Source organism: Xiphophorus couchianus, chromosome 9 (genome assembly GCF_001444195.1).
Source record: "Xiphophorus couchianus chromosome 9, X_couchianus-1.0, whole genome shotgun sequence".
NCBI classification, from domain to species: Eukaryota; Metazoa; Chordata; class Actinopteri; order Cyprinodontiformes; family Poeciliidae; genus Xiphophorus; species Xiphophorus couchianus.
The window spans coordinates 22,650,577-22,673,345 of NC_040236.1; the positions used below are offsets into that span (position 1 = coordinate 22,650,577).

The 22,769-nt window shown below is 41.9% G+C and overlaps 3 protein-coding genes across 7 annotated transcripts in view; 2 read left to right on the forward strand and 1 right to left on the reverse strand.

The window, feature by feature from the left end:
- The window catches only part of tmem131 (transmembrane protein 131), a 38,302-nt gene extending 28,072 nt beyond the window's left edge, over positions 1–10,230 (forward strand). The window contains exons 29-41 of one of the 2 annotated variants that reach the window (XM_028028621.1): positions 896–1,081; positions 1,160–1,315; positions 3,323–3,735; positions 3,816–4,000; positions 4,402–4,532; positions 4,616–4,728; positions 4,807–4,959; positions 5,058–5,208; positions 7,806–7,921; positions 8,412–8,493; positions 8,598–8,701; positions 8,799–8,941; positions 9,035–10,230. In XM_028028621.1, the coding sequence (XP_027884422.1) occupies positions 896–1,081; positions 1,160–1,315; positions 3,323–3,735; positions 3,816–4,000; positions 4,402–4,532; positions 4,616–4,728; positions 4,807–4,959; positions 5,058–5,208; positions 7,806–7,921; positions 8,412–8,493; positions 8,598–8,701; positions 8,799–8,941; positions 9,035–9,301 (2,200 nt within the window). In that variant the 3' untranslated portion in view covers positions 9,302–10,230. The remainder of the gene's footprint in view (positions 1–895; positions 1,082–1,159; positions 1,316–3,322; positions 3,736–3,815; positions 4,001–4,401; positions 4,533–4,615; positions 4,729–4,806; positions 4,960–5,057; positions 5,209–7,805; positions 7,922–8,411; positions 8,494–8,597; positions 8,702–8,798; positions 8,942–9,034) is intronic. The other variant, XM_028028622.1, reaches the window with a different exon arrangement.
- A 573-nt stretch (positions 10,231–10,803) lies between these two features.
- On the reverse strand, positions 10,804–16,182 carry LOC114151432 (inosine-uridine preferring nucleoside hydrolase). Of its 2 annotated transcripts, none has more exons than XM_028028627.1 (6): positions 16,142–16,182; positions 13,736–13,937; positions 13,436–13,618; positions 13,257–13,368; positions 13,046–13,182; positions 10,804–12,490 (listed from the first exon to the last, which is right to left on the reverse strand). In XM_028028627.1, the coding sequence occupies exons 2-6, from the start codon at positions 13,916–13,918 to the stop codon at positions 12,125–12,127; spliced, it is 981 nt and encodes a 326-aa protein (XP_027884428.1). In that variant the 5' UTR covers positions 13,919–13,937; positions 16,142–16,182; the 3' UTR covers positions 10,804–12,124. The 2 variants fall into 2 exon arrangements, with proteins under 2 accessions (XP_027884428.1, XP_027884427.1); XM_028028626.1 differs by having other exon boundaries at positions 16,047–16,148.
- A 246-nt stretch (positions 16,183–16,428) lies between these two features.
- Positions 16,429–22,753, forward strand: LOC114151430 (basic immunoglobulin-like variable motif-containing protein). 3 transcript variants are annotated; one of them, XM_028028624.1, is made up of 10 exons: positions 16,429–16,809; positions 16,964–17,497; positions 17,625–17,754; positions 19,108–19,203; positions 20,041–20,145; positions 20,245–20,339; positions 20,413–20,545; positions 20,663–20,746; positions 20,825–20,921; positions 21,604–22,753. In XM_028028624.1, the coding sequence occupies exons 2-10, from the start codon at positions 17,014–17,016 to the stop codon at positions 21,907–21,909; spliced, it is 1,530 nt and encodes a 509-aa protein (XP_027884425.1). In that variant the 5' UTR covers positions 16,429–16,809; positions 16,964–17,013; the 3' UTR covers positions 21,910–22,753. The 3 variants fall into 3 exon arrangements, with proteins under 3 accessions (XP_027884425.1, XP_027884424.1, XP_027884426.1); XM_028028623.1 differs by having other exon boundaries at positions 16,429–16,697; XM_028028625.1 differs by having other exon boundaries at positions 16,429–16,697; positions 16,969–17,497.
- Positions 22,754–22,769: the final 16 nt, after the last annotated feature.

Genomic DNA, 22,769 nt, shown 5'->3' on the forward strand with positions numbered 1-22,769 from the left:
TCCTCTCTATTACTTGATGCCAAGTTACTGTCTGTGATCGAGTTGGCGATTAACAAAGTCTCATTTAAGCCTGTCGCAATTAATCACTTACGGTAATCGCATACCAAGTTAGAATGAGCTCAATAATTTCCATATTTTTAAAGGCCAGTTTTGTTAATAGAGACTTCAGAATCCATCTTTTTAATGGTTGTGTGTGGTTTCTGTTTCCATTTTATTTATTGTTTTTGCTTGTTGTGTTTTATTTTGGATATTTAAAATATCTGTGTTCTGTACAAAATTCAAGTTTATTGGTCTTTGAGAGGTTAAAGGTACAATATCATACCTTTTATTAAGATTTTATTCGGAAAATGCTCTCAAAACAACATTATCGTTTATTGCCATAATTATTTGGAAAATTTATCATACAGCAAAATTGATCATGTCAAATTTAACGTCATAAATAAGGACAGATATTGCATTCTTCCTTGCAAATATTTCTAAATTAGCTCCACAGAATCAGAGATTTTGATTGTGTAGAAATCACAAAAACAATCCTGGAGGGACAATGTGAAAGACCTTTCAATATTTAATTTTAAGAAATGGCTCTCTATTAAAAATTTAACCGCTCTTTAATGAGTTTTATCAATCCATTCGGGCACAACCGGCCCTTTAAGAACATTCATGATCCTGATGAGGCTCAAAATGAAAATGAGTTTTGACGGCCAACCAAAACCGTGCATCTAGGCAGTTGCATTCCATTTGTTGATGTTACCGTGGCGACTCCATTTCATTCTGAAAGCGAATAAATGTTGAAACTTCTGAATAGTCAGGAGTGAGCGACATACGGCTCAGTTCGCCATCATTCGTAGCCCAAAAGGATGCAGACGGGTGAGTTTCGGTTCCGTTTCTGCTTCAGGTTTACACCCGACTTCACCTCGTCCCGAGTGATCCGGGAGCTGAAACTGGTGACGCGGGGCGGCTCGGAGTTCGTGTTCGTCCTGAACGCCTCTCTGCCCTACCACATGCTGGCCGCCTGCGCCGAAACCCTGCCCCGACCCAGCTGGGAGCTCGAGCTCTACATCATAGTGTCCGTCGTCATGAGGTAAGAGCGTCAGATGACTTTTACTTTGGGCCTTCGCGGACGACTCATGCGTTTCCCCCCCGTCTCTTGTCTTTGCAGCTCCATGTTTCTGTTGGTGATAGTCACCGCCTACCTGGAGGCGCAGAGCATCTGGGAGCCTTTCAAGAGACGCGTCTCGGTGGAGTCCAACTCTAGCATGGAGACGGGGAGGCCGTTTAACCTCAGGGAAATTGTCCAAATTCACAGAGATTTAAAGTACGTGACAGGAAATAAAAAATGTCTTCACTACAGTATTTTATCAATAAATGAAAAAATCTCACAAATCCAAATCGTACTCTTGTAATAGCCAATCTCAGCTGCAGGATTTCATGCATCCAAGCAAGAGCTGTGCCTTTGAAGAGAATATCTCCAGTCATGACTGGGTGATTTAGTTGCATATTTCTGTGGGTCAGGCGGTGGAGTTTGGCTCCCAAAGAGAAACGGGTGTGTCCCCATGTCTACAAAGAACACTGATTATAGGCTCATTACTGGCCACACCCGCTCAGATGTGGACAATGATGTCCTACAACACTCAGATATCCTGGCCTGTTACTTCTACAGGCATTAAATTCACTTCTCTTCACTTTGAGTCCACAAAATGTACAATATGTTAAATGCAGGAAAAATCTGATCTGTCCAACGGTGTATTATGGCCAGTGTATAGATAGAGGAGAAGAAAAGGGAGTGAATTTCTGCCAAAAAAAACTCTGAAAATTCCTAGAAACAACCAAGGAAATTTCTGAGGTTGAAAATCGACAATTTGCTAGAAAAAACTCTGAATTTTGAGATTAGTCTCAGAACGTATATAGAAAAAACAAGGACATTTCTGAGTTTCACAAGTCGAAAATGTGAGATAATTTCTCACATTTTGTTTTTTCCAGCAAATGTTTGACTTTTGAAACCCAGAAGTTTAATTTCATTATTCTGGAAAATTTCTAAGATCTCAAAATTTCTGCTCTTTGATTTAAATATGCCATTTCTTTTATTCATTCAGCTGTTGTTTTTTTTTTAAATCTTATATCAACAATGGCCCTAATACTCTGTTGTAGATCTGTTATTTAGACCTTAAAAAATGTCATAAGTTCAATCACAGTTTGTGTTTTAAGGCCTCTTGTACGTAGGGAAAATCTCCTGTGGACTCTGGGTTGTGGTTTAGTGTCTGTGCCTAACCACTGTGACCATATCTGGTACTGGTACCTATCGGCAGCCGGTGAGGTGATTTGTATATATTATCTCAAAGTAAAGCTTTGCTCGGTCAAATTAAGCTTCTTATCTGTATTAATTTGCATTCCGGTCGGTGTGCCATGAAGAAGCTTGTTTCAAGCTTTCCTTTGGATCAACTTCTGACCGTTTTCATGTTCAGTTTTTAAACAACTAAAATGTAACCTAATAATTTGGAAGCAGTTCTTACTTTAAAACTTTTACATTGCTTTGCAGAAGTAATTCGCATCCCTTAAAACTGAAACCTTTACTGTGTTTTATTGGGATTTCTTTTAGTCATTTACTAAAAGCAGTGCGTCCTTGTGAATTTAAAGGCCACCCAAACTTCTGTGAACTTTGAACCTGCATCTGTCAATCAGATTTAGATCTGAATATCAGTAAAGTTAGCTTTGTATCATGAATAGCTGTTAAAGGTTTTATTTCGGTGACGAACATAAAATAAAACTTTTAAGAGACAGCAAATTAGGTTGAGCAACAACCGACTAGGGCTACAATCAAGTAATCGATTATTCTGACTATTAGTTAATTAATCAGATTTTTTAAAATGCCACATTCTGCAGATTTTTTTATTAAACCACCTAAGCTTATTTTATACAATATAAAAAATATGTAAATAGAAAAAGTGCAAATAATATCGATTACTTTTTCTAAATAAGAAAATGAACATTTTGTTGTCTAAAGTACAGTAATGTAGCAAAGCTGAATAAATACTGAAATAAGCCCTTCCAGCTTCACTTTACCTCAATACAGTGCAGACTGATCTGTTGACTATTTTTCAATGACCAATTAATAACTGGACTTTGACAGAATTTGAACCAAGTGAAGCTTAAACTTGAACACTTTTGGGTAGAACAGATTTACAGACAAAGATTGAGTTGTTGTTTTTTCCAGCAAATGGTATGATTTAGAGTCTTTGCTCCTTTACTTGATGATTATTTCAATCATCGATTAAACTTTTCAGCCCCACAACTAATCTGATTTCTCTGTTCCCACCTGGTTTAGTGACTACAGCGACTCGTCCCAGAACTCCAGGGGGTTTTACCCATCCAGCAACGGCGCGGCGAGGGTCGGAGGTCGACAGAGCAGCCGGAACTTACTGGAACCCGACAGCCAAGACAAGAGGCCCAGGATGCCCTTCAGCCGCCCGTCTGTGCCAGCGGCTCCATCTCAGCTGCCCAAAGCGAGCTCAGCCTCCGGCCAGGACGGTCCGCCAGCCCCCTGCCAGCTGGTTAATCGGAAGGCTCGCAACAGCAAACAGCTGGACCTCCCAGGTCAAAGTTCGCCCGGGTCGTCGTTGCAGGAGGATCCAGAGTACTCCAGCCTCTTAGGAGCCATGGACAACGACCTCGATCGCCCAGAGTCGCTGGCCGCCGAGGCTCTACAGGACCAGAGCTCTCGATCCGCTCAAAGCAAAGGTACCGTCTTCCAGACGCGATTCGATGTCAGCCGGCTCGGCTCCGCTGGTGTTTAAAAACCGTGGTTGTTTTGTCTCCAGTGTTAGAATCCAAAGGGAAGCAGCGTTCAAAAACAAAAGCGCTGAGAAAGAAGGAAGAAAAGGAGAAAAAGCCCAGATTAAAGACTCAGGGAGACGAGCTGAAAGACAACCTGGCAGACAACGACGACAGCTCCTCCACCACCACAGAGACCTCAAACCCAGACGTGGAGACAAACCTCAAAGAGGTACGTCAGAAAAACACAAACTCTTACCACGGATGTTTTTTCTCTAGTTTCTACTGTAAATATCTTAATAGACTTGAAACAAGGCAGAAGACTTACAGGTAACTTTTCAGCAAAATATATGAGCTTGTTTTAAGCAAATAATCCTTTAATATTGATTTTAAGAAGAACTAGTTTCACTGGTAGATTATTTCATATACAACAAGACATTTTTCCATGTTATAAGTGAAATAATCTGCCAGTGAAATCAGCACTACTTCTAAATTGGTACACTGGAAAAAGAACAAAACTAAAATATTTCAACTAGAAATTAGTTGGGATTTTTTCATTGGAGTACTACAATACAGTCTCAATTTCAGTGTGAATATTTTTATAAAGCCACTTAAATGCATAATTTCTGATAGGAACCAGTGAAAAAGAAAGGGAGGACGACAACTCCTGGGAAGACAAAAGAGGAAACTTCAAATTTCTCAAGCAAACCCAAAGAAAGAAAACAAGAAGCTGCAAAGAAAGAGACTCAAACAGAGAAATCCAGGTTTGATTTGTTTTATTTTGTTTTTTTTACTAAAATGAGTTTGCTTTCGTTGGTTTATGTTTGACAAATCTTTATCGCTGCAGTTCTCTGGAGCTTCCATACGTAACGCCGCTGGAAAACAAGCAGCGCAGGAGCTTCGCGTCCAAAGCTCTTCACCCCCTCATCTCAAAGACGAGGCCGGCGCAGAAACAAAGAAGTGCGTTCCGAGCGTTCGCATTCTGCTCCCGGTTTCCTTTGGGATTACTTTGGTGACCCGTTTTCGTTTCTTCAACAGTAGACGGGAAGCCGGACGACGGGCGGCCCCTGCTTTTAGCCAAGCTGTCGTTGAGCTCCTCCGTCCCGGAGCTGGGCCACAGCAGCAGCTCAGAGGGAGAGAAGGACTACGCTCCTCCAGAGTGGGACATCCCTCTTCCTATCAACAGCATGCGTGAGCGCACACTGGAAACTGTCCGGATCGTTCCTAGAGTCGGAATTCAAGTTCCAAATCACTCACCGCTTTTCTTTTTTCTTTTTTCCCACGTTCAGAAGCAGACAGCCTCCAGCAGATCTCCCTGCAGACGTTGAACGCAGATCCTTTCCTGAAGCGGTCGGCCACCGCGGGGACCTGCTCCCCTCCGCCCACTTCGCCCAGCTTACTGTCCCGAGGCACCTACAGCAGCGTGCTGAACAGCACCAGGTCCGTGGCCGGCTGCGTTTCCACTACCAATGTGCAATAAATCTTTGCCCATATTCCGCTAACGTGGGGGGAAAAAAACCACAATTTCGCAATTACGGTGTTCAGAGGAGACATTACTGTCTGATTCAGGCATTGAAGCCACAAACCTCATACTTGGTGGTGGCTACTTGAAATTGTAGCAGATGCTTTTTCAGAAGAGCTATGGATTTAACACATTCAAAAGGCACAACTTTTTCTGAGAAAACTGCACATTATATGAAAAAAAAATCATCATCCTCCTACTCCCTGTCGCCTTTGTCGTTTCTGCCAGTAGTAACATCCAGTTGTAGATCATGTGACTCTTATGTGAAAAAGGTGTTTCCATTGCAGTTTTCCAAATACGTATTTTCCAAAAAACCATCATCCTCGTGCAGAATGTTAACAAAAAACGTACGTTTTTGTTGCCATGTTTCCATGTGGCACAATTTTTATTATTGTGCCACATGGAAATTATTTTCACAATTTCAATTTGCTCAATTTTATGGTTAATGGAAACACAGCTAGTAACATCATCTAATCATCACAAAGAAACTGCATTTAATCATGCGTTTGAATTAGCTAATCATTATTGATGCGTTCCTAGAAGAAACATTGGAGAAAATAGCAAAAACTAACATTTCCCACAAAATCAAAGGTTGCGTTTTTCATGTACCATCAATAACTGAAATTGATCAAGATCGCAATAAATCAGAACTCTTATTACTAGAAATTTCACCATAAATGAAAGCTCCTCGAATGGCCTAGTCAAAGGCCAGACCTAAATCAACAGTCGAGAATCGGTGGCAAGACGTGAAACTTTACGTTCAGGGATGTTCTCCATAAAATCTGACTGAGCTTAAACGGTTTTGTAAAGAAGAGCAAAAAAAACGTCACTGTAGATGTAAAAATAACGTTTGTGGCAAAGTGTCTCCAGGAAAACTTTTTAAGGAACCTAAACAAACAGAACTACTCTGAGAAAAGACGTCAGAAACAAAACCCAGCTTCATATGGCACACAAAGCAGCGATCTGTAGAAAGACAAACCCACACCGAAGCCTCACTGACCACTTCCTGTATTAGCAGACTTGTATTTCTGTGTTGCCACATCCTGATGCTCCTTTTATATCAGTTTAGCTTCTGAAGAAGCCATTTCATCCACTCTGCCCTGCACATTATCTCCTCCTCAGCTTCAGCCCCTTTTACTTGTTGCTTTCTCTTTAATAACTGGTAGTGAGAGGGAGAGCTGAGCGTATTGCCTTGGTTCACAGACTGCTAATGGTGGCTGATAACTTTGGTCTTTTCCTAAAGTTTTCTCTCTGTGCCTGTTTGCTTTTGTGTTTTCCACAAACTGCCTTTATATTCGACGCCGTCTGCAAATACGGTGGTTACTTAGAAAACGTTTGATTCATTCAGATAATCACGTTTTCTGCACAATTAAATGTGAATAGAGTGGGATGAAACATGTTGATGTGCATGAACAAATGAACCGCATCATAACGCCTTAATGAGCAGACACATATTTTTATATTTGAAAATTATTTCATTACTATTTTCTGATGTATCTAGGCGTTTGGGGTATAAAAAACATTACACTTTTGCATGTTTGTAATAAGTTATGAAACAAATTTTAAAATATTGTAAGCATGAATCTACCTTGTTTTTGTATGTTTTGCATTTGAAAATGTAAAAACAAATACCACAAATTGGTATCAATTCAATTTATGTAGCAACAATTAACTGACTTGAGACGTTTGTTTAAAAAAAATTCAATTGAAGTCATTCAAGTCATTCTTATTCAGCATGCATGTAGTGACAGTGGATTGGTAAAACTCTCCTTTAACAGGAAGAAACCTCCAGCAGAACCAGAACCTGACTCAGTACAAGGATCAGTCTTCCTCTACCCTTAGAAAATCTGCACCAAAATATCCTGAAAATATACATAATACACAATAAAATAAAATAATCTACGTACATTTGAGGGTAAAATAAAGCTTAAGCACTGCTTGAATAGCGATTATCTATAAACTTAATGACTGAAAATAAAAGAAACCTTGAGTGTAACTGTTCTTCTATTGTACCCCTAACTGGGCAACGTCTCCCCCAGGATACAGACACTTCACATCTCGTTATGTAAGCTGTTTAAATGTAATTCTTTTTTTTTTTTGAAAATATATATAATAAATCACTCTTAAAGAACAACCTTTTACAAAAGCAAGTCCTCTCACATCAGCATGTATATAAAAAATAACAACTCATACCTCACAATGTATGTCTTTGTCCATGCGGTCCGCCATTTTGAACTTTGTATACCTGCGTTAGTTTGTTTTTAAACGTATCCAGCGATGTGAAGTGCAGGTGGTTGATGGCCCTCTGGTCTACAGCATGTGAATTTTCAGTATCCCACAGGATACGAAACCCATTAACGCTGTTGTAGTTTTCATCAATAATGTAGCTATTAATTGTCTTCTTGCCGCCATGAGTTGGGTCAACTTCTGCGTAACGTTGTACAAGCTGCTTTATGAATAAGGTGGATTAGTTTGATAATGCTTCTAAAGATTTGCCTTTGTTTTGTTTCCCCAGCGAGCTGAACCAGAAAAAGGCCCCGGGAAATAAGCCGTCTGCAGGAGCGCCACTTCCAGGCAAGAACGGCAACCCCACCTTCGCCGCTGTGGCCGCAGGTTACGACAAAAGCCCAGGTGAGTTTGCACCGAGTTTGATACCTCAGCCCTAACTGCAGCTGCGTTTCCGTTGCAAATGCCTGCAGAACTTTTTCTGTACTCCGCTGATATCGGGAAAAACCACAATTTCGCAATTGCGGTGTTTCCATTAAATAAGAAATTCAATTAATATCACACATGGGTAAGTGTGTTGTATTTGGAAGCGGCTACGCATAAATGCTGAGTTTTTGGGAAAATGCAGTCTTGAGGTTTTACAGAAGAGCAACAGATTCAACTATTTTGAATGACAAACTCAACTTTTGATGAGTCGTGTGCTGCCGCGATGCCAGTGCTGCTGTATACAAACCGGTGTGATGCTAAAAGTTTTGTTTTTGTGTGTGTGTGTGTGTGTGAAAAACATGTTTGTTTGTTTTTTCTCATTTTGAGTGTTTCCACTAAATGAATCTATGAGTCAGTGATGGCTGAAGTAAGGTTAGCAGTAAGCAGTAAGGTTAGATGTTCTCTGCAGGCGGCTCTGGTCCGGGTAATGGCGACAACCAATCCAAGACTCTGGCCAACATGATGTCAGTGGAAAGCGACAGCTCAGACAGGTACGGAGAGAGAGAAAAAAAACATACATTCAGTCGGAAGCATCTACACGCCATTCCTAATTTTCTTCTTCTCTTTTCTTTTTTTTCTCCCTTTCCTCCTGAAGCTCTGGATTATGGAGTCCAATCAACACGGCCAGCAGTCCAAACTACAAGTCTGACAACTCTTTCTCTGCTTTTGGACCCAACAGCTCCTTCAACCTGACGCAAGGTACGTCACACGCCTGATCCCGAGCCAACACCAGGATGTTGCGTAACACGGTTAGCCAGCCAAAATCACGCCGTGCTTTCTCGTGCGTCTGCTTTAGTTTTCAGTGGGATGAATCTCCCAAAGCCTTCGGAGCCTCAGCCCAGCTGGCCCGAGTTCACCCCGGCCATCTGGGACATGCCCAGCAGCGACCCCCTGCACTCCTGGCCCAGCAGCTCCGGATCGCCCACCGCCCCGACGGCCGTAAGCTCCCCGCCACCACGGCGCTTTCCGTCACCACCGTGGCTCGCTCCGTTCAGTGACTCCATTGTTTTTGTTTTGCTTTTTTTGCCGCAGTCGTTCCTGGGAAACACTTGCAGCCCGTGGTCTGCCACCACGCCCTTCAGCAACTCCATCTGGTCAACGGGCACAGATTCCACGCTGCACCCGTACTCGCCGTCGACCGGTTCGCCTGCTCTGACCACTCTGGTGAGCGGCGCCGCCCCGTCGCCGACGACTCCCTCGGAGATGAGCAGGACCTTCAACCCCTGGAGCGCGTGGCTTCCCACTCTGACCAGGCGCAGCTCCGAGCCCTGGCCCGGCTCGTCTGATACCAGCAACTAAACAGCAGCTGGCGAAAGTTACCCGTACGCTAAACGAGTCTTTTACTATCAGAGAAGCCCCGCCCCCTCCTCCAGACAGCAACGTTACGGGGAGCCATGGATGAGCGCCACGTTTATTTCTCTGCAGCTTTTTTATTCCTGAGGGCAGTGATGCTAACTTTTTATTTGGGTTTGTTTTAACAGGAGACCCCTGAAATAAGCGCACTGTAAAAACACAATGCCTTTTTGTTCTGGTTTCTAGTGCAAATATCTTAGTATACTTGAAATAAGAAAAAAGAAACTTACAAGTAACTTTTCAGCAAGAAAAAGAAGCTTGTTTTGAGCCAATAATTCCTTAATATTGAAGAAAAAGTACTAGTGCTTTTACCGTCATCTTGCTGAGAATGTTCTTGTAAGTTAGTTTTTTTCTTATTTCAAGTGTAACGGGATATTTGCACTGGAAACTAGATCAAAATTACTTGGTGGCAATGTGTGTTTTTGGCAGTGCGCGAATGCCGTAGAAAGGCTATTAATGCTGCATTCCTTCTCAGAAACGTGGCAGAGCCACTAAAGGTTTAGTATTAAATAACTTATTTGAAGCCACATCTAAGTTCAGTTCTTATTGGTTTCTTAATTAAAAAAAAGAAAAGAAAGCTTTATTTCAGAGGCCAAAACGTACAGTCATTCACATCGGGATCACTGCACTTTTATTGGCAGAAGGGATCTTTAAAAAAAAAAAAAAATCTAAAATTGGATTTGTATTGGATGTTTTATTTTTTTTTTGTATACCCATCCCATAAAAGTTTTAGGAACATTTATGTTGTCCATTTTTAAACTGGAATTATTTGGTCTTGCGATCAAGTAAAACTAAATTCCTCAGTTTGGGGTTTGAACTGTATTCTTATCGCCTTTGTTTGTCTGCAAATTTAATTAAAGGATTTCAGCAGAAAATCTGGGTTTTTTTCCTTGATTTACTCAGGGGTTTTTTTGTAAAGTGTCTCGATACATTTGTTGTGAATTGGCACTAAATAGATAAACTAAATTGAATTGTTTGTACAAGTTCTGACAGAAATATACGGGGTAAAGAAGTTTCTTGGAATAACAAGAATATGTTCATAATGTGATAATCTGCCTCAAGCATCAGAAGTATAGCTTCTGAAACAATTTTTAAATGATTACAAATCTGACAAATTATCAGCACAGATGATCACATAACAGATATGAATGAATTTAAACTTTTTTTTTTTTTAAAGTTTACATTGGACCAAATTTGCTTCTCCTTCATCAGACTTCAGTGATTACAGGAACACAAAGAAAAGCCTTTAAAAATGTCTTTGAGAAACGTGACTGCAGAGAAAGTCCAAGCAAGATGGAACCAGAACCCGGTCTTAATAACTTAAGTAAAAGAAAAGGGAATCGTGGTTTTTAAATGTTTTTCATGAAAAACATTTTTTGTCTGGCATTTTTGCTTTCCAGGTAAGACTTGAGTCATTACTTCTCTTACCTGTTCACTTTTTTATTTATTTTTTTACCCATAATGAATGTCATTGAGGACAACTCTATTTTATTTATCTATTTTTTTTAAACTGACCTTTTGACTAGTTTTGCTAATAAATTATTTAAGTTTTGAAATAGTTCTGCCTCAAACCGTGGCTGATCTGATTAGCGATGTTGGACCGCTGTTATTTTGAATAGAACTAGAGGAAAGCTAACTTCTCTGCAGACCCCACACATCCTGGACACAAGCTGCTTAAACCTTTTACCTTCAGGTTGGCAGTTACTGCAAAAACCCTACAGCTTCTTCCCCCAATCTGTCTTTTATGAACATAATGAACACCTCAAAGCCAACTGTGACATATAATGTTCTTTAGCTCTCTTTTTAAATTTCCCTAAAGTTTACATATTTAATGTCTGCAAGAAGGGAGTATGAAACCGAAGTCCTTGTTTATGAAGAGAAACAAAAGATTAATCCTCTCAAATAAACACAAGTGGAGTAAAAGTTACATTTCATTTTCCATCATTACTTTTATGTGCATTTTAATGCATTTATTTTATTAGAATCAATTCTTCAATATGTTTTTGTAGAATAAGGTAGGAAGAATTGATGATGCATTGAATTCCTGAAGGCATGTACCATTTCTCTCCAGGATATTTTTATAAGTACTTTAAGCACAAATAAGGGCAGAGTGACCCATCAACCTTCCTCTGGTTATGAGGAATCATCTTTAGATTTTCTTGTCTGGATGTTTATTTTTGCTTATGAAATACTGTCTGGAATCTGGCCTAGTGCTGCAAGGGTGCAGCTGCTGGTTCTCCTCAGAGTGTGTGCTGTTCCTCTTCCTCAAAAAGATAAAAACATGTCGGCATGATGCAACAATGCCCTCTGCTGGACCACTAAGGAAAAACTACACCTCTTGGAATCTTTCGCTTGTTATAGAAGAAATTTATGATGAACTTGGATACATTTTAAAATCTAAAACTGATCTTTTTTTTTTTTTTTTTTTTTTTTTTTACATGTGATTTAAATACCTATGTTATATTTAAGGCACAATTTAAAAAAATAACAAATTAAGTGTTCACCACCAAAACTTTCTAAATGAAATGGCTTTAACAAGTGAATCCAAGAATAACACACAGCAGATTACTTTAAAAAAAAAAAAATTTTAGGGTGATATTTTCACTGAAATATCATATCTTGTTTAACTAAAAATAGGAAACGCAAAGTTTTGTCTTTCATGATAACCCTTGTTTAGCAGCTAAAAAAAAACTTTTTTTTATCCTTGTAAAGTTTGTCCCTCGTTTGAAGGCATTGTCAGAAGAAAAATAAACCTTACAGCCGAACAGGTTACTTCCTCCGCGGTTGTTTGAGGGACTCCATTAGGAGCCGACCAAGCTTCTTCACATCACATTTAGACATGACCCTCACGGCGTGGCTCTTCTTCAGAGACTTTGTGCGATCCAGCACCAACATGCCGCGGCTCATGGAGCCCTGCAGCTCCACGCGCACCGGGCACTCAATGCTCTCCAGCACGGTGCCGCCGTCCACGCAGGCCGCCATCGCGTAGGAGTCGTAAGAGACAAAGCCAGGCCCGAAGTACACGTCTCTCTTGTTCTTCATGGCTTCTTTGGAGTAGGCCCAACACTTCGACGTCACCGTCTTCATGAAGCGGGCCGCCGGGAAGTCCTGGTTGACCAGCTCTTCAAAGAACTCCTGCGAAACAATGGGATGTGGGTTGTTGGGTCAGACGACTGCGCTTCAGGGCAAAGGTAGATTGGAAAAAAAGATCTGCAAAAAAATTAAAATAAATAAAACTGTGGAATTTTTAGATTAAAGTCTGAAATGTTCTGGAAAGACATTTCTGAATTCCAAATGTCAAAAATTTGAGAGGAAAAACAAAATTTTTATATTAATCGAAGAAATATTAAATCTGTGATTAATTTCAACACTGAAGTTTTAAAAATAGATTTTTTTTCTCTCTCTCTCTCTTTTTATTTTCTGAGTTTCTAAAGTCAACCATTTAAGACTTAAACTTAAACTGTTCTGAGATTAATCTAAAAAAAAGAAATGCGTTTTTTTGGGGCAGAAATTTACTCCTTTTTAAATCTATCTGGCCATAATATGCCATCGTAACATCATCATCCAGTGTAGTTTTCATTTACGATACCTTGCAAAAATATTCGTGCCCCTTGAACTTTTCTTATTTTTGTCATGGAAACACTTATGGAGCCTAAAATCGTCTTACAAGACACTCTTTGATCAGCCTACCCAAGTCAGGGCATTTCTGCCAGAGTATTCCCACGTAGCGAGGTAAGTAGGGCAGATGAACTCTTCTAGAACAATGTAAGCCGACTCTGGATCCGTTGCAAAGTTGAACTCTGCACAGACGGTCACGTTCCCCTTTCCTGCAGTAACAGAAGTGAGCGTTTCGAGGCCAGTCGTCTCACACATGGCAGCATTTGAACTCCTGCTTCCCTACCCTCCATGTTTCCTCCCATGATGAAGAGCGCTCCGAGCTTTTGGGGAAAGCGTGGATCCAGTCTGACGGCCAGCGCCAGGTTGGTGAGCGGGCCCAGGGCCACCAAGGAGACCTGTGGGGGTTAGGGGTTTAGAAACGTCAGTCGCCCACACACACATAAAAATACTGGGACTTCTCACCTGATTCTCATATTTAGATGCCAATCTAATCATGGCATCGACAGCGTGCTCCTGTTGAATTTTCTCCTTCCACTGTGGATCTCTGTCTTCTATCACATCCCCAAGTCCATCAACTCCAAAGTGGTCACTGAATGGGTTACTGACTCCAACAAGAGGACCAGCACTGCCTTGAAACACTGGAATCTGCAGGAATTAAAGCAGAAAAGACGGGAAACGGAAAGCCTTGAATAAGGACTGTAAACTTTTATTCTAAAACATTGGAATGTAATTCTTCTTCAGGTTCTGCTCCAACTGACGCACCCCCTGGCGCTCGCAGACAGAGAGAACCCGCAGAACGTTCTGACACACGTTCTCCACCGCGGTGTTCCCAAACACGCAGGTCACAGCCAGGACCTCCAGGTTGGGCGCCGCCAAGGCCATCATTATGGCCTGAGCGTCGTCAATGCCGCAGTCTGTGTCGATGATCACCAACTTGTTTGCCATGGTTCACCTTGTTGTGATCCTGGACACGCCAAACATACCAAGAAGTAAATCATTGGGGGGGGTTGGCTCTAATGGCCTTTATTTGAAAGTAGTTCGACAGGAAAGAGGGTAATGAGAGAGGGGGAGGACCTGCAGCAAATGTCACCAGGCCGGGACTCGAACCTGCGACCACCACCACAAGGACTAAGGCCTCCTTCGTGGCCTGGTTCTTTGCCCCTGCGCCACTACAGCACCCCCAAATCAGTGTTATTTTTCTAAGCTTATCTTAAAGGTGATAAAAACAAAGCAAACGTCCATGGAAAGGAAAAAATTCTAAGTTTTATGTAATCGTTGTCAAATTAAGTCTCTTAAGAGCCAGTCTAAACAATTATATAAACATCAGCGGTTGCCCGGGGTGTCAAGATGCTAGGGGCGTCATAAAATAATTTATGGACACACAACTTTGTGTGTTCTACAGACGATGGTACCCGTACTTTAAAAAGCACTCTGTCATGGGATGTACTATGCCAACTTCATTTATCATATAACACTTATGGCGCATTCAGAGCAGCCATGTTTAATCCGCTTCAACAGAACTCTAGTTTGTCTGCTAAGAAAGTCCGGTTTGTTTGGGGAGGTGTGAATGCGTAATGAATTTCTGACGTGGACTCTGATCGCCTGAAAATATAACTCTGGTGCGTTTTGAATGCATTTGTGGACAGGAGAGCGATCCACAGGCAGGATGAGGACTATAGCATCCTGGGCATTCTGGGTAATCAAAACAAAGTCTAGTTCTTTTACCAAAGACAACAAAGAAATCCACTAGCTGCTAAAATCTGACACTACTCCATTTTTGTTTACATTTACATTGTCTTCTCCTGAGGTTTTTCTGTCATTTCCTTCAGTGGTTCTTGGTGCAGCGCCACCGCCTGCAACAGTTTAAGAGCTTAAAACTTTCCTAGATCTTTGAGGCCTTTGTGGTTCGTTCCTTAAAGGTCATTTGTTAGGTTTTTAGATGAATACAAATATAAATATTGAAGATTAGGAGACTTTAAGAACTGTGAGAATCTATGTCTCCTCTCGGAATGTGTGTGTTATGTGTAAGACGTTTGGAGAAGCAGGAAGCAAGCTGACAGACGGCCTGGAGATAAGAGCTGACACCTAGCAGGAGAGTGGATCAAAGACTAAAGTTCAAAGTTTTATGACCTAGAGGGACACGAAAACTGAAGTCTACGACTCGCAGGGGGTCTGGAGCTGACCCAGAGAATCTCAGGAACTGGAAATGCAGGATGACACCATTGTTTAATAAGAGACTCTGTGTTTTCTGTTTGCTGCTCCTTCTAGGCAAATGATTTGTAACTTTAACCAGGCCTCAATGTAATAAATATGCAATTGCAAAGGAGCACGTTAGAACTGGTCCGGAGACAGAGATAAGGAGTTGTCCCTGGGCAGAGTTCTCCGTTCAATCCGTCCCTCTGTGTCCTTATTTTTGTCCAGCGAGAATGTCAGGTTATAGCTCTAACATCATTGAAGACTGCACTGTTCTGTTCTCTGGTAAACAATAAGCCACAAGTGTAGTCTTTTTGGTTACAAAGCTAATGTTTGATCCCAGTGTTGCAATTTTTCCTGTACAGGCTCACTAAGATGTTACACCTACCAGTTTACAATTTCCTAATAAAAGCCTCACAGATGAAAGAAAACATGATGCACATTGTCGCGTATTAGGAATTACGTTTCCTTGCAAAAGTATTCACATCCATTGAAAGGCTTCATATATTTATACACCCATAAATATCCACATATTTTAGAAGTAGACTAGCAAATTAGCACATAACTGAAAGGTGGCAAGAAAATTACTGAATACATTGTTTCCCACTTTTTGTCTAATAAAAATCAAGTGTTTTGTGTGAAAATATTTATCGCGTTTTATTCCGACTAACCTTTTAAAAAAAAGTTATTTTATTTCAAAATAAATTGGAATCTATGCATTGTTTTTCCCCTTCAATAATACACATTACAGTTTATGGTTGTATGTTAACAAAAATAGATAAGAAGTCAAGCTGCATAATTCTAAGCAGAACCCAATCTTTGACAGCTCTCACAACCCATCATTTGCTGCGCGGTAGCTTGAAAATGTTAATAAACTTACCCTTTTGCCAATTTAAAGATGTTTGAGGAAGTATAATACGTTCTATCTTATACTTCTACCGTTTAAAAAGTATTGTCAGTAAACACCTGACTTACCTCAGTGTATGCTTTAAAGTTTAAACACCCACTTGAGTTCTTTCTTGTGATTGGTTTAAAAATGTGGACCCGTTGCAATACGAACTGACGGCGGGGGGTGAGATTCGACGACAGTGATGTACAAATACTACTTACTTTAAATTTAACGTTATAAAAAAAAATCATATTATTCAAACTAGAAAGCTTTGAAATGTTAACTAGATGTGCGTGTATTATTCTTATTCCATTTATTATAGTTTTTATTTTTGAAATATTTGTTTGGGTCCCCCCCAACATTTTGTCTCTGGAATGGTACAGTCCCGTGAGCCTGCTTGGGAGGAAGATACGGGTCAGTGGGACGAAGTAACGGGATTTTCAGCGTTAATTGTTTACGGTGGCGGAGTTATTGCTCGGTAAATGTCAGTGTAAAATGGCGAGCAGTTAGCTGACCTCCGGGGTCCCTAGAAACAGCCGAGAGAACAAAAAACCCACCACGTCGACTAGAGGGTATTGTTTATGCCAGCTAACTCCAGAGTAGGAGGGATGTAGCTGCGCTCGCTCAGCTGCGGCTTCACAGGTGACATGATGTTTAGTTAATGTTTAATTGCCGCACAGCTAGCACCAGGCGGGCTAGCCGGGCTCTTTCTCTGGTTTCCTAATACCTTTAACCCCGTTACATTGGGCTATAGGTAATGTATTGTTAAATTATTTTCATTATGTTGCTTTGCTGTGCGTTAAACAACTGAGTCGGATCTCTGTTTTCATGTGTTGAAAGTAACCTCCGCGTGAGGAGTCTGCCACACCACCTCCATCTTTCCTCCAGCTCTGCTCTTTTATCCCCAGAGAAGACGCCCTCTTTCTCGGCCACCCCCATCACCGCACGCAGCGCCCCGATGCCTAACACATCAGAAGGTCAAGGAGCGAATCTCCCCCGGCCCGCGGAGCAGTCGGAGCTGCGGAGGCCCGCGGATGGAGAGGAGGAGGAGGACCACGGGCTGATCAGCTCTCTCGCCCGGGACGCCGAGAGGCTGAGGCGGGCTTCGAGTGCTGAGCTTCACCTGCAGTGGACCTGCCCGGTCACGCACTCCCGGGAAAAGTTCTACACGGTCTGCTCCGACTACGCTTTGCTGAACCAAGCGGCCTCCGTGTACTGCTGTCCGCCGAAGGTGGCCAGGAACAAGCAGGAGGACGGGGCCCCTCTCGGGAAGCCCAAAGCCTCCTCGGACTTCAGCGGCGGTCACACTGGAGGGGGTCCTGTGGGGTCAGACGGGGACTGCGACGTGGATGAGGTGTCCTCCGGCCACGCTAAGCCTCTTCTGGCCTGGGAGATTGACACAGCGGACTTTAATACTGTATTCACTAGGAAAATAAGAACCAGTGAGCTTACCATAATTATCTTCTTTAATTGGCTGTATGGTCGTTATGCTAGTTCAACATTTTCCATATCAACTCTATACTTATTGGACAGTGTTGGTCCAATAATCTTGTGCCCTATTTTTTTCAGGCAATGGGAAGAAATGCAGCTCTAAGAAGATGAGGGCTTCAGACAGACCCAGCAGGAATCTGCAGGATGTCCCTGTTCTTGCATCCCTGGAGGAGATCAAGCAGAGGAAAGTGCTGGACCTCAGAAGATGGTAACATTGAACTCTGTTCCTTTGTCGTCTCAGCAAAAAACTTGCAGTTCCCTTTACGTTCTTTAAAATGTATCATATTGTGCCAATTTATAGGAGAAATATTATGTAAAATCCACTTCTTTTTTTTCTTTTTTTTAGCTCCACATCATTATAATGTTATTCCTTCATCCAAAACATAACTGGAGTGTTTTCTTGATTCTTTCAAGCATGTGTGAGAAATCCTTTAATTTCCATGACAACCATTCAGCTGTGAAAAACACCTGATTGGGCCTAGCTCCGCCTTTGAGACGCAGCTCCTCCTCCGAGCTGCAGTTTCCTCACTCAGATCCTTCAGACTAGCCAGCAGAGACATGTTGTGAGGACTTCCTGAAGGCGCAGATTCAGAAAGAGCAGGAGTTCTTAAAGCGACAGAGGCCTAATTTCAAGGTGTTAACATTTCTTTTAAATCATATTTGATATATACAGCATTTTATAACAACTGCAGTTAACGCAGTTACTTGATTGTGCTCTAAATTGGCACCATGTGCCTGGAAAACACAAAACTTTCCTCCTTAAAGCCTCAAACGTTGTAATATTTTTAATGCGACAGACCAACAAAAGTTAGTGCATAATTGTGCAGAGGAGGAAATCTGATGCATGGTTCTCAAAAATCGTTTGCAAATAAAACATCTGAAAAAACATTGTATGTATTCGGCTATTCTGAGACAATACCAGCTGAAAGTCTTTTGTTGGGATGTCTCTACCAGCCTAGAGACTGAAATCTTTTGCCTGTTTTGCTGATCATGATGCTGCTGCTGCTGCAGCCACCATGTATCATAATGTGGTAGTATTTTCTTGGTGATATGCACTGTTGATTAGTGTTTTACATGTGTTTCAGACATTTACATTTGGCACAAAAAAAGCTGCATTTATAAATTAAACTATACAAATGTAGACCAGTGTACTAATAAAAAGGTAATTGGATTTTATTTAGAGGTGTCGGATGAAAGAGGTTGAAAATGTGCTCCACTTTATAATTGCATCCACTTTGTAATTGTAGGCTAATATGAGAATAATGTAGTGAAATTTGTGTTTGTAATGTGGAAAAATGCAAGAACTCTGAACACTTCTGCTAGGCACTGTTGGCAGGCTACATAAGAGGCTGGGGTTATTACTGGACAATACTTTAAATACCGTAGATCCATTTCAGACAGTCTGATGGCTTACTATAAATTTGAATTTATTTATCAACTAGTGTTTTTGTTTTTTTTCTGCCTCCTTGTTTATCTTTATGTTTATTTGAGCCGTTCTACCTGCTTCATGTGAGACGACGTTTCTCCGTCACATTAACCCTTTACGTCTCTGTTCCTGCAGGTACTGCATCAGCCGGCCGCAGTACAAGACGTCTTGTGGCATCTCCTCTCTGGTGTCCTGTTGGAACTTCCTGTACAGCACTCTGGGTGCAGGAAGGTGAGCGGCTTGGGAGTCGCTCCGGTCTCATTTAGTGCGAGACTCCTGAACCCTGCCCATGTTTTCAATATCTAATCCAATTAGCTTTGCACTAAGAACACCCAAATTATGCTCAGATGCATTTTTGGAATCTGGACCTGCCGATTACAATTGCTCTTGTAGTGAGTGCGCTAAATTTACCGAAAAAGTCGCTAATCTGGCAAACAGTGGGGTGACAGACCAAGTCTGTGGGCAGAGACACTGTCACATCTTGACTCAGGAAGCCTTGAATCTACGCAAGATTAAAATGAAGACTCTGGACCATCAAGGTGTTAGTCCTGAGTCCAAACAATAAGAAAACAACATCGGCATGTTGTTGTTAAATGTTTTTCCATGATCCTAGATCTTTATCCTGTTGGACCAATATGAAAGCAGGAGCAAGAAGAACCTTAAACAGCTTGAAAACCAAACTACTTGTAACCAGATCCAGCTGTGTCGTGTCACCGTGAAGGGCAGAGATCTCTTGTGGGCAGTGATGATTGACGCTAAACAATAAATTATGGGTGCCTTCTTTCTGGGTCGTGACATTTCCATTTAACAGTAGGAACTATTCAACAGTAGCAATCAAAAGTAAAGTGATTTCCGCTGTTTATGAAAAAGAAACAATAGGGGAATTTTTTGTTGGTCCTGGTCAGTATGTAGATGTTGGGTGAATGCCAAGTTGATCTTGAGAAATCAGCCCCTCACAAGCTGTCTGGTTGTGTAAGAAATATGGAGTTGTACTTGCTGAATATGAAAGTTTTATGTGTGAAAACAATCGTCTCCGTTTAACTTCATGTTCACTATTGGCTTGGCTAGCCTTTCGCCCATCTCTCAGGAGGAGGCGCTGCACATTCTGGGCTTCCAGCCGCCTTTCGAAGACATCAAGTTTGGCCCCTTCACCGGCAATGCCACGTTGATGCGGTACACAAATGGTTTCCCTCTTAGTTTTTAGCAAAAGAAAAGTATTTATTACACCTTCTCAAGCGGTCCGATCCCTTTTTCCCCAACTCCTCCTTACAGGTGGTTCAGGCAACTCAACGACAATTTCCGAGTGCGAGGTTGCTCCTACATTTTGTACAAACCTCACGGTAAACACAAGACGGCTGGAGAAACGGGTGAGCTTCCCGTCTGCGGAGACCTGCTAGAGGAGTAATGTTAGAGGAGTAACAGCTGCTCTCTGCTCTGTAGCTGAAGGTGCGCTGATGAAGCTGACCCAAGGCTTGAAGGATGAGTCCATGGCCTACATTTACCACTGTCAGAACCATTACTTCTGCCCAGTGGGCTTTGAGGCTACGCCACTGAAAGCAGCAAAGGCCTACAGGTTGGTCATGTGACTCTTCATCTCGTAGAAGAATGCCATCACTTTCAGCGTTTCTGAGTCCAAAGACCTTCAGTCAACATCGTCATAAGAGACTGACTGCTTGTCTCCTGTGTGAAGGGGTCCTCTGCCCACAAATGAAATGGAGCACTGGATCTTAATCGGCGAGCCCAGTAGGAAACATCCAGCGATCCACTGTAAAAAGTAGGTTTCTCTTCGGTTCAGTAGGGAAATGTAACCATCTCTCCTGCTGAGCTGCTGATCAGGACCTTCTCTGTGCAGATGGATGGACATCGTGACCGACCTCAACACGCAGAATCCAGACTACCTGGACATCCGCCACACAGAGAGGGGACTGCAGCGCCGCAAGACCAAAAAGGTTCCTGTTCTAACGCTTGGTACATTTTCATCAGGGTTCCTACAGTGGCTGGATAAGTCGGGATATTGCGAATGATTTTAGTTGTTGTTCATAATATTGGATCTGTATTGGTATTGAAAATATTTTTCTCTCTTTCGTCCTTCCTTCATGACTTCTTTCCTGCCTGTTCTACTTCCTTCCTTCATGTCCAACTTGCTTCATTCTTCCTTCCTACCTAGTTTCCTTCCTTTGTCTTTCCCTCCTTCTTTCTCTTTTCCCTTTATTTGCTGCTATGCTCCCTTCCTTTTTTCTTCCTTCCTTTGTTTCTTTCTTTCCTTCCTTCCTTTGTCTTTGTTTCTATTCTTCTTTCCTTTCTTGCTTCCTTCCTCTTGCCTCGTCTTCCTTACTTCCTTATTTCCTGGTTTACTTTCTTCCTATCCTCCTTCCTTCCTTACTTCTTTTTGACCATTTTTTCTGTTACCACTGTTTTTTTTGTACTATTGATTTTTTGTTGAGCTCCCAGTCTTTGAGAATAGAAGGCCTCCTTTTCAGCCACCATAATTTTGGGTTCTTCCTATACTAAAATGAGTTTGCCTATTTTAAATCAAACTTTTAAAATAGCCAATAATAAAAAAGGTACAACGTAGGAGCCCTGCTGCGTTCCACGTTGAAGTGGTGCCTCTCTGAACAACGTGTGTGACAGGTGGGCGGCAACCTGCACTGCATCATGGCCTTCCAGAGGGTGAACTGGCAGAAGCTCGGCCCCTGGGCTCTAAACCTGGAGAACCTGCGCCACGACTTCCATCAGCCGGCCTCGGACCGGGCCCACGGCAGCGTGGCCGACGACTCGGAGGAGAGGACGCCGTCCAAGCGTCTGGCCCAGCTGGGACGCTCGCAGAGCATGGGGAGTCAGAAGGACACCTGCAGCTGGAAACGGCTGTCCAACACCACGGAGTACAGACAGAGGGGCTCCCCCGAGAGCGACCTGGAGGAGGACATCACAGACTGAGACGCTTCCTGTGGACATGCAGGGGCGGGACGTCGTGACAACCGACGACAAAACACAGAGCAGATGATTCTAAAGGATAGGCCCCGTAAAAAACCTTGCCAAGTGTTGGTTCAGCTCATTGTTTTAACAGCGTTTATTTGTAGTTTTTAGGAAATATTTAAATAGCGTTTAAAGGTCTTTGTTGGTATTGGGCATTCCTTTGTCCTCATCACATCTAAAATCCTTTTTCCTGTTTTGTGTCCCCACAAACACGAACAACCCCCTAAGTTGTGACTCTATTTTTCCGGTTTCAGGAGTGACCCAAAGGCTACAGCAGCTTCAAAATATACGTTTCCACTATTTCATCTTAGCACTGCCAAAGGATTTCCTTGTTTTCCACAAGCAATCTAGCAAGGGGAGGAGGTGAACCAAGACTTCTCCAGCCACTGGAAACAGACAAATTCCAGTCCGAATAGAAGCCTAACTGGTCTTAAAATCCCATCCGAACTTTTTTCGGTCAGCTCTAGAACTTGCGCTGACATCAACACTCTTCGGCATGAAGGTTATCACTGAATGAAGAAGACTCAATCTTAACTGTTTTGAATATTAGTTTCCGGTCCATGGACAGGGAATAGAGACACAAACACTGTCATCTTTTGCAACATTCATAAAAAATAATGGCAAATCATGAGGAGGGAAGAATTTACTATGTTAGCGTATTAGGGCTGTTGTAGATGGAGAAAGAAAAGAACATTTCCGCCAAAAAACAGGAATTTTTAGATCAATGTCAGAAATGTGCTAGAAAGACGAGGAAATTTCTGAATTCCAAAAAACCCAAATTTTGAGATTAATCTCAGAACATTTATAGAAAAAAACAAGGA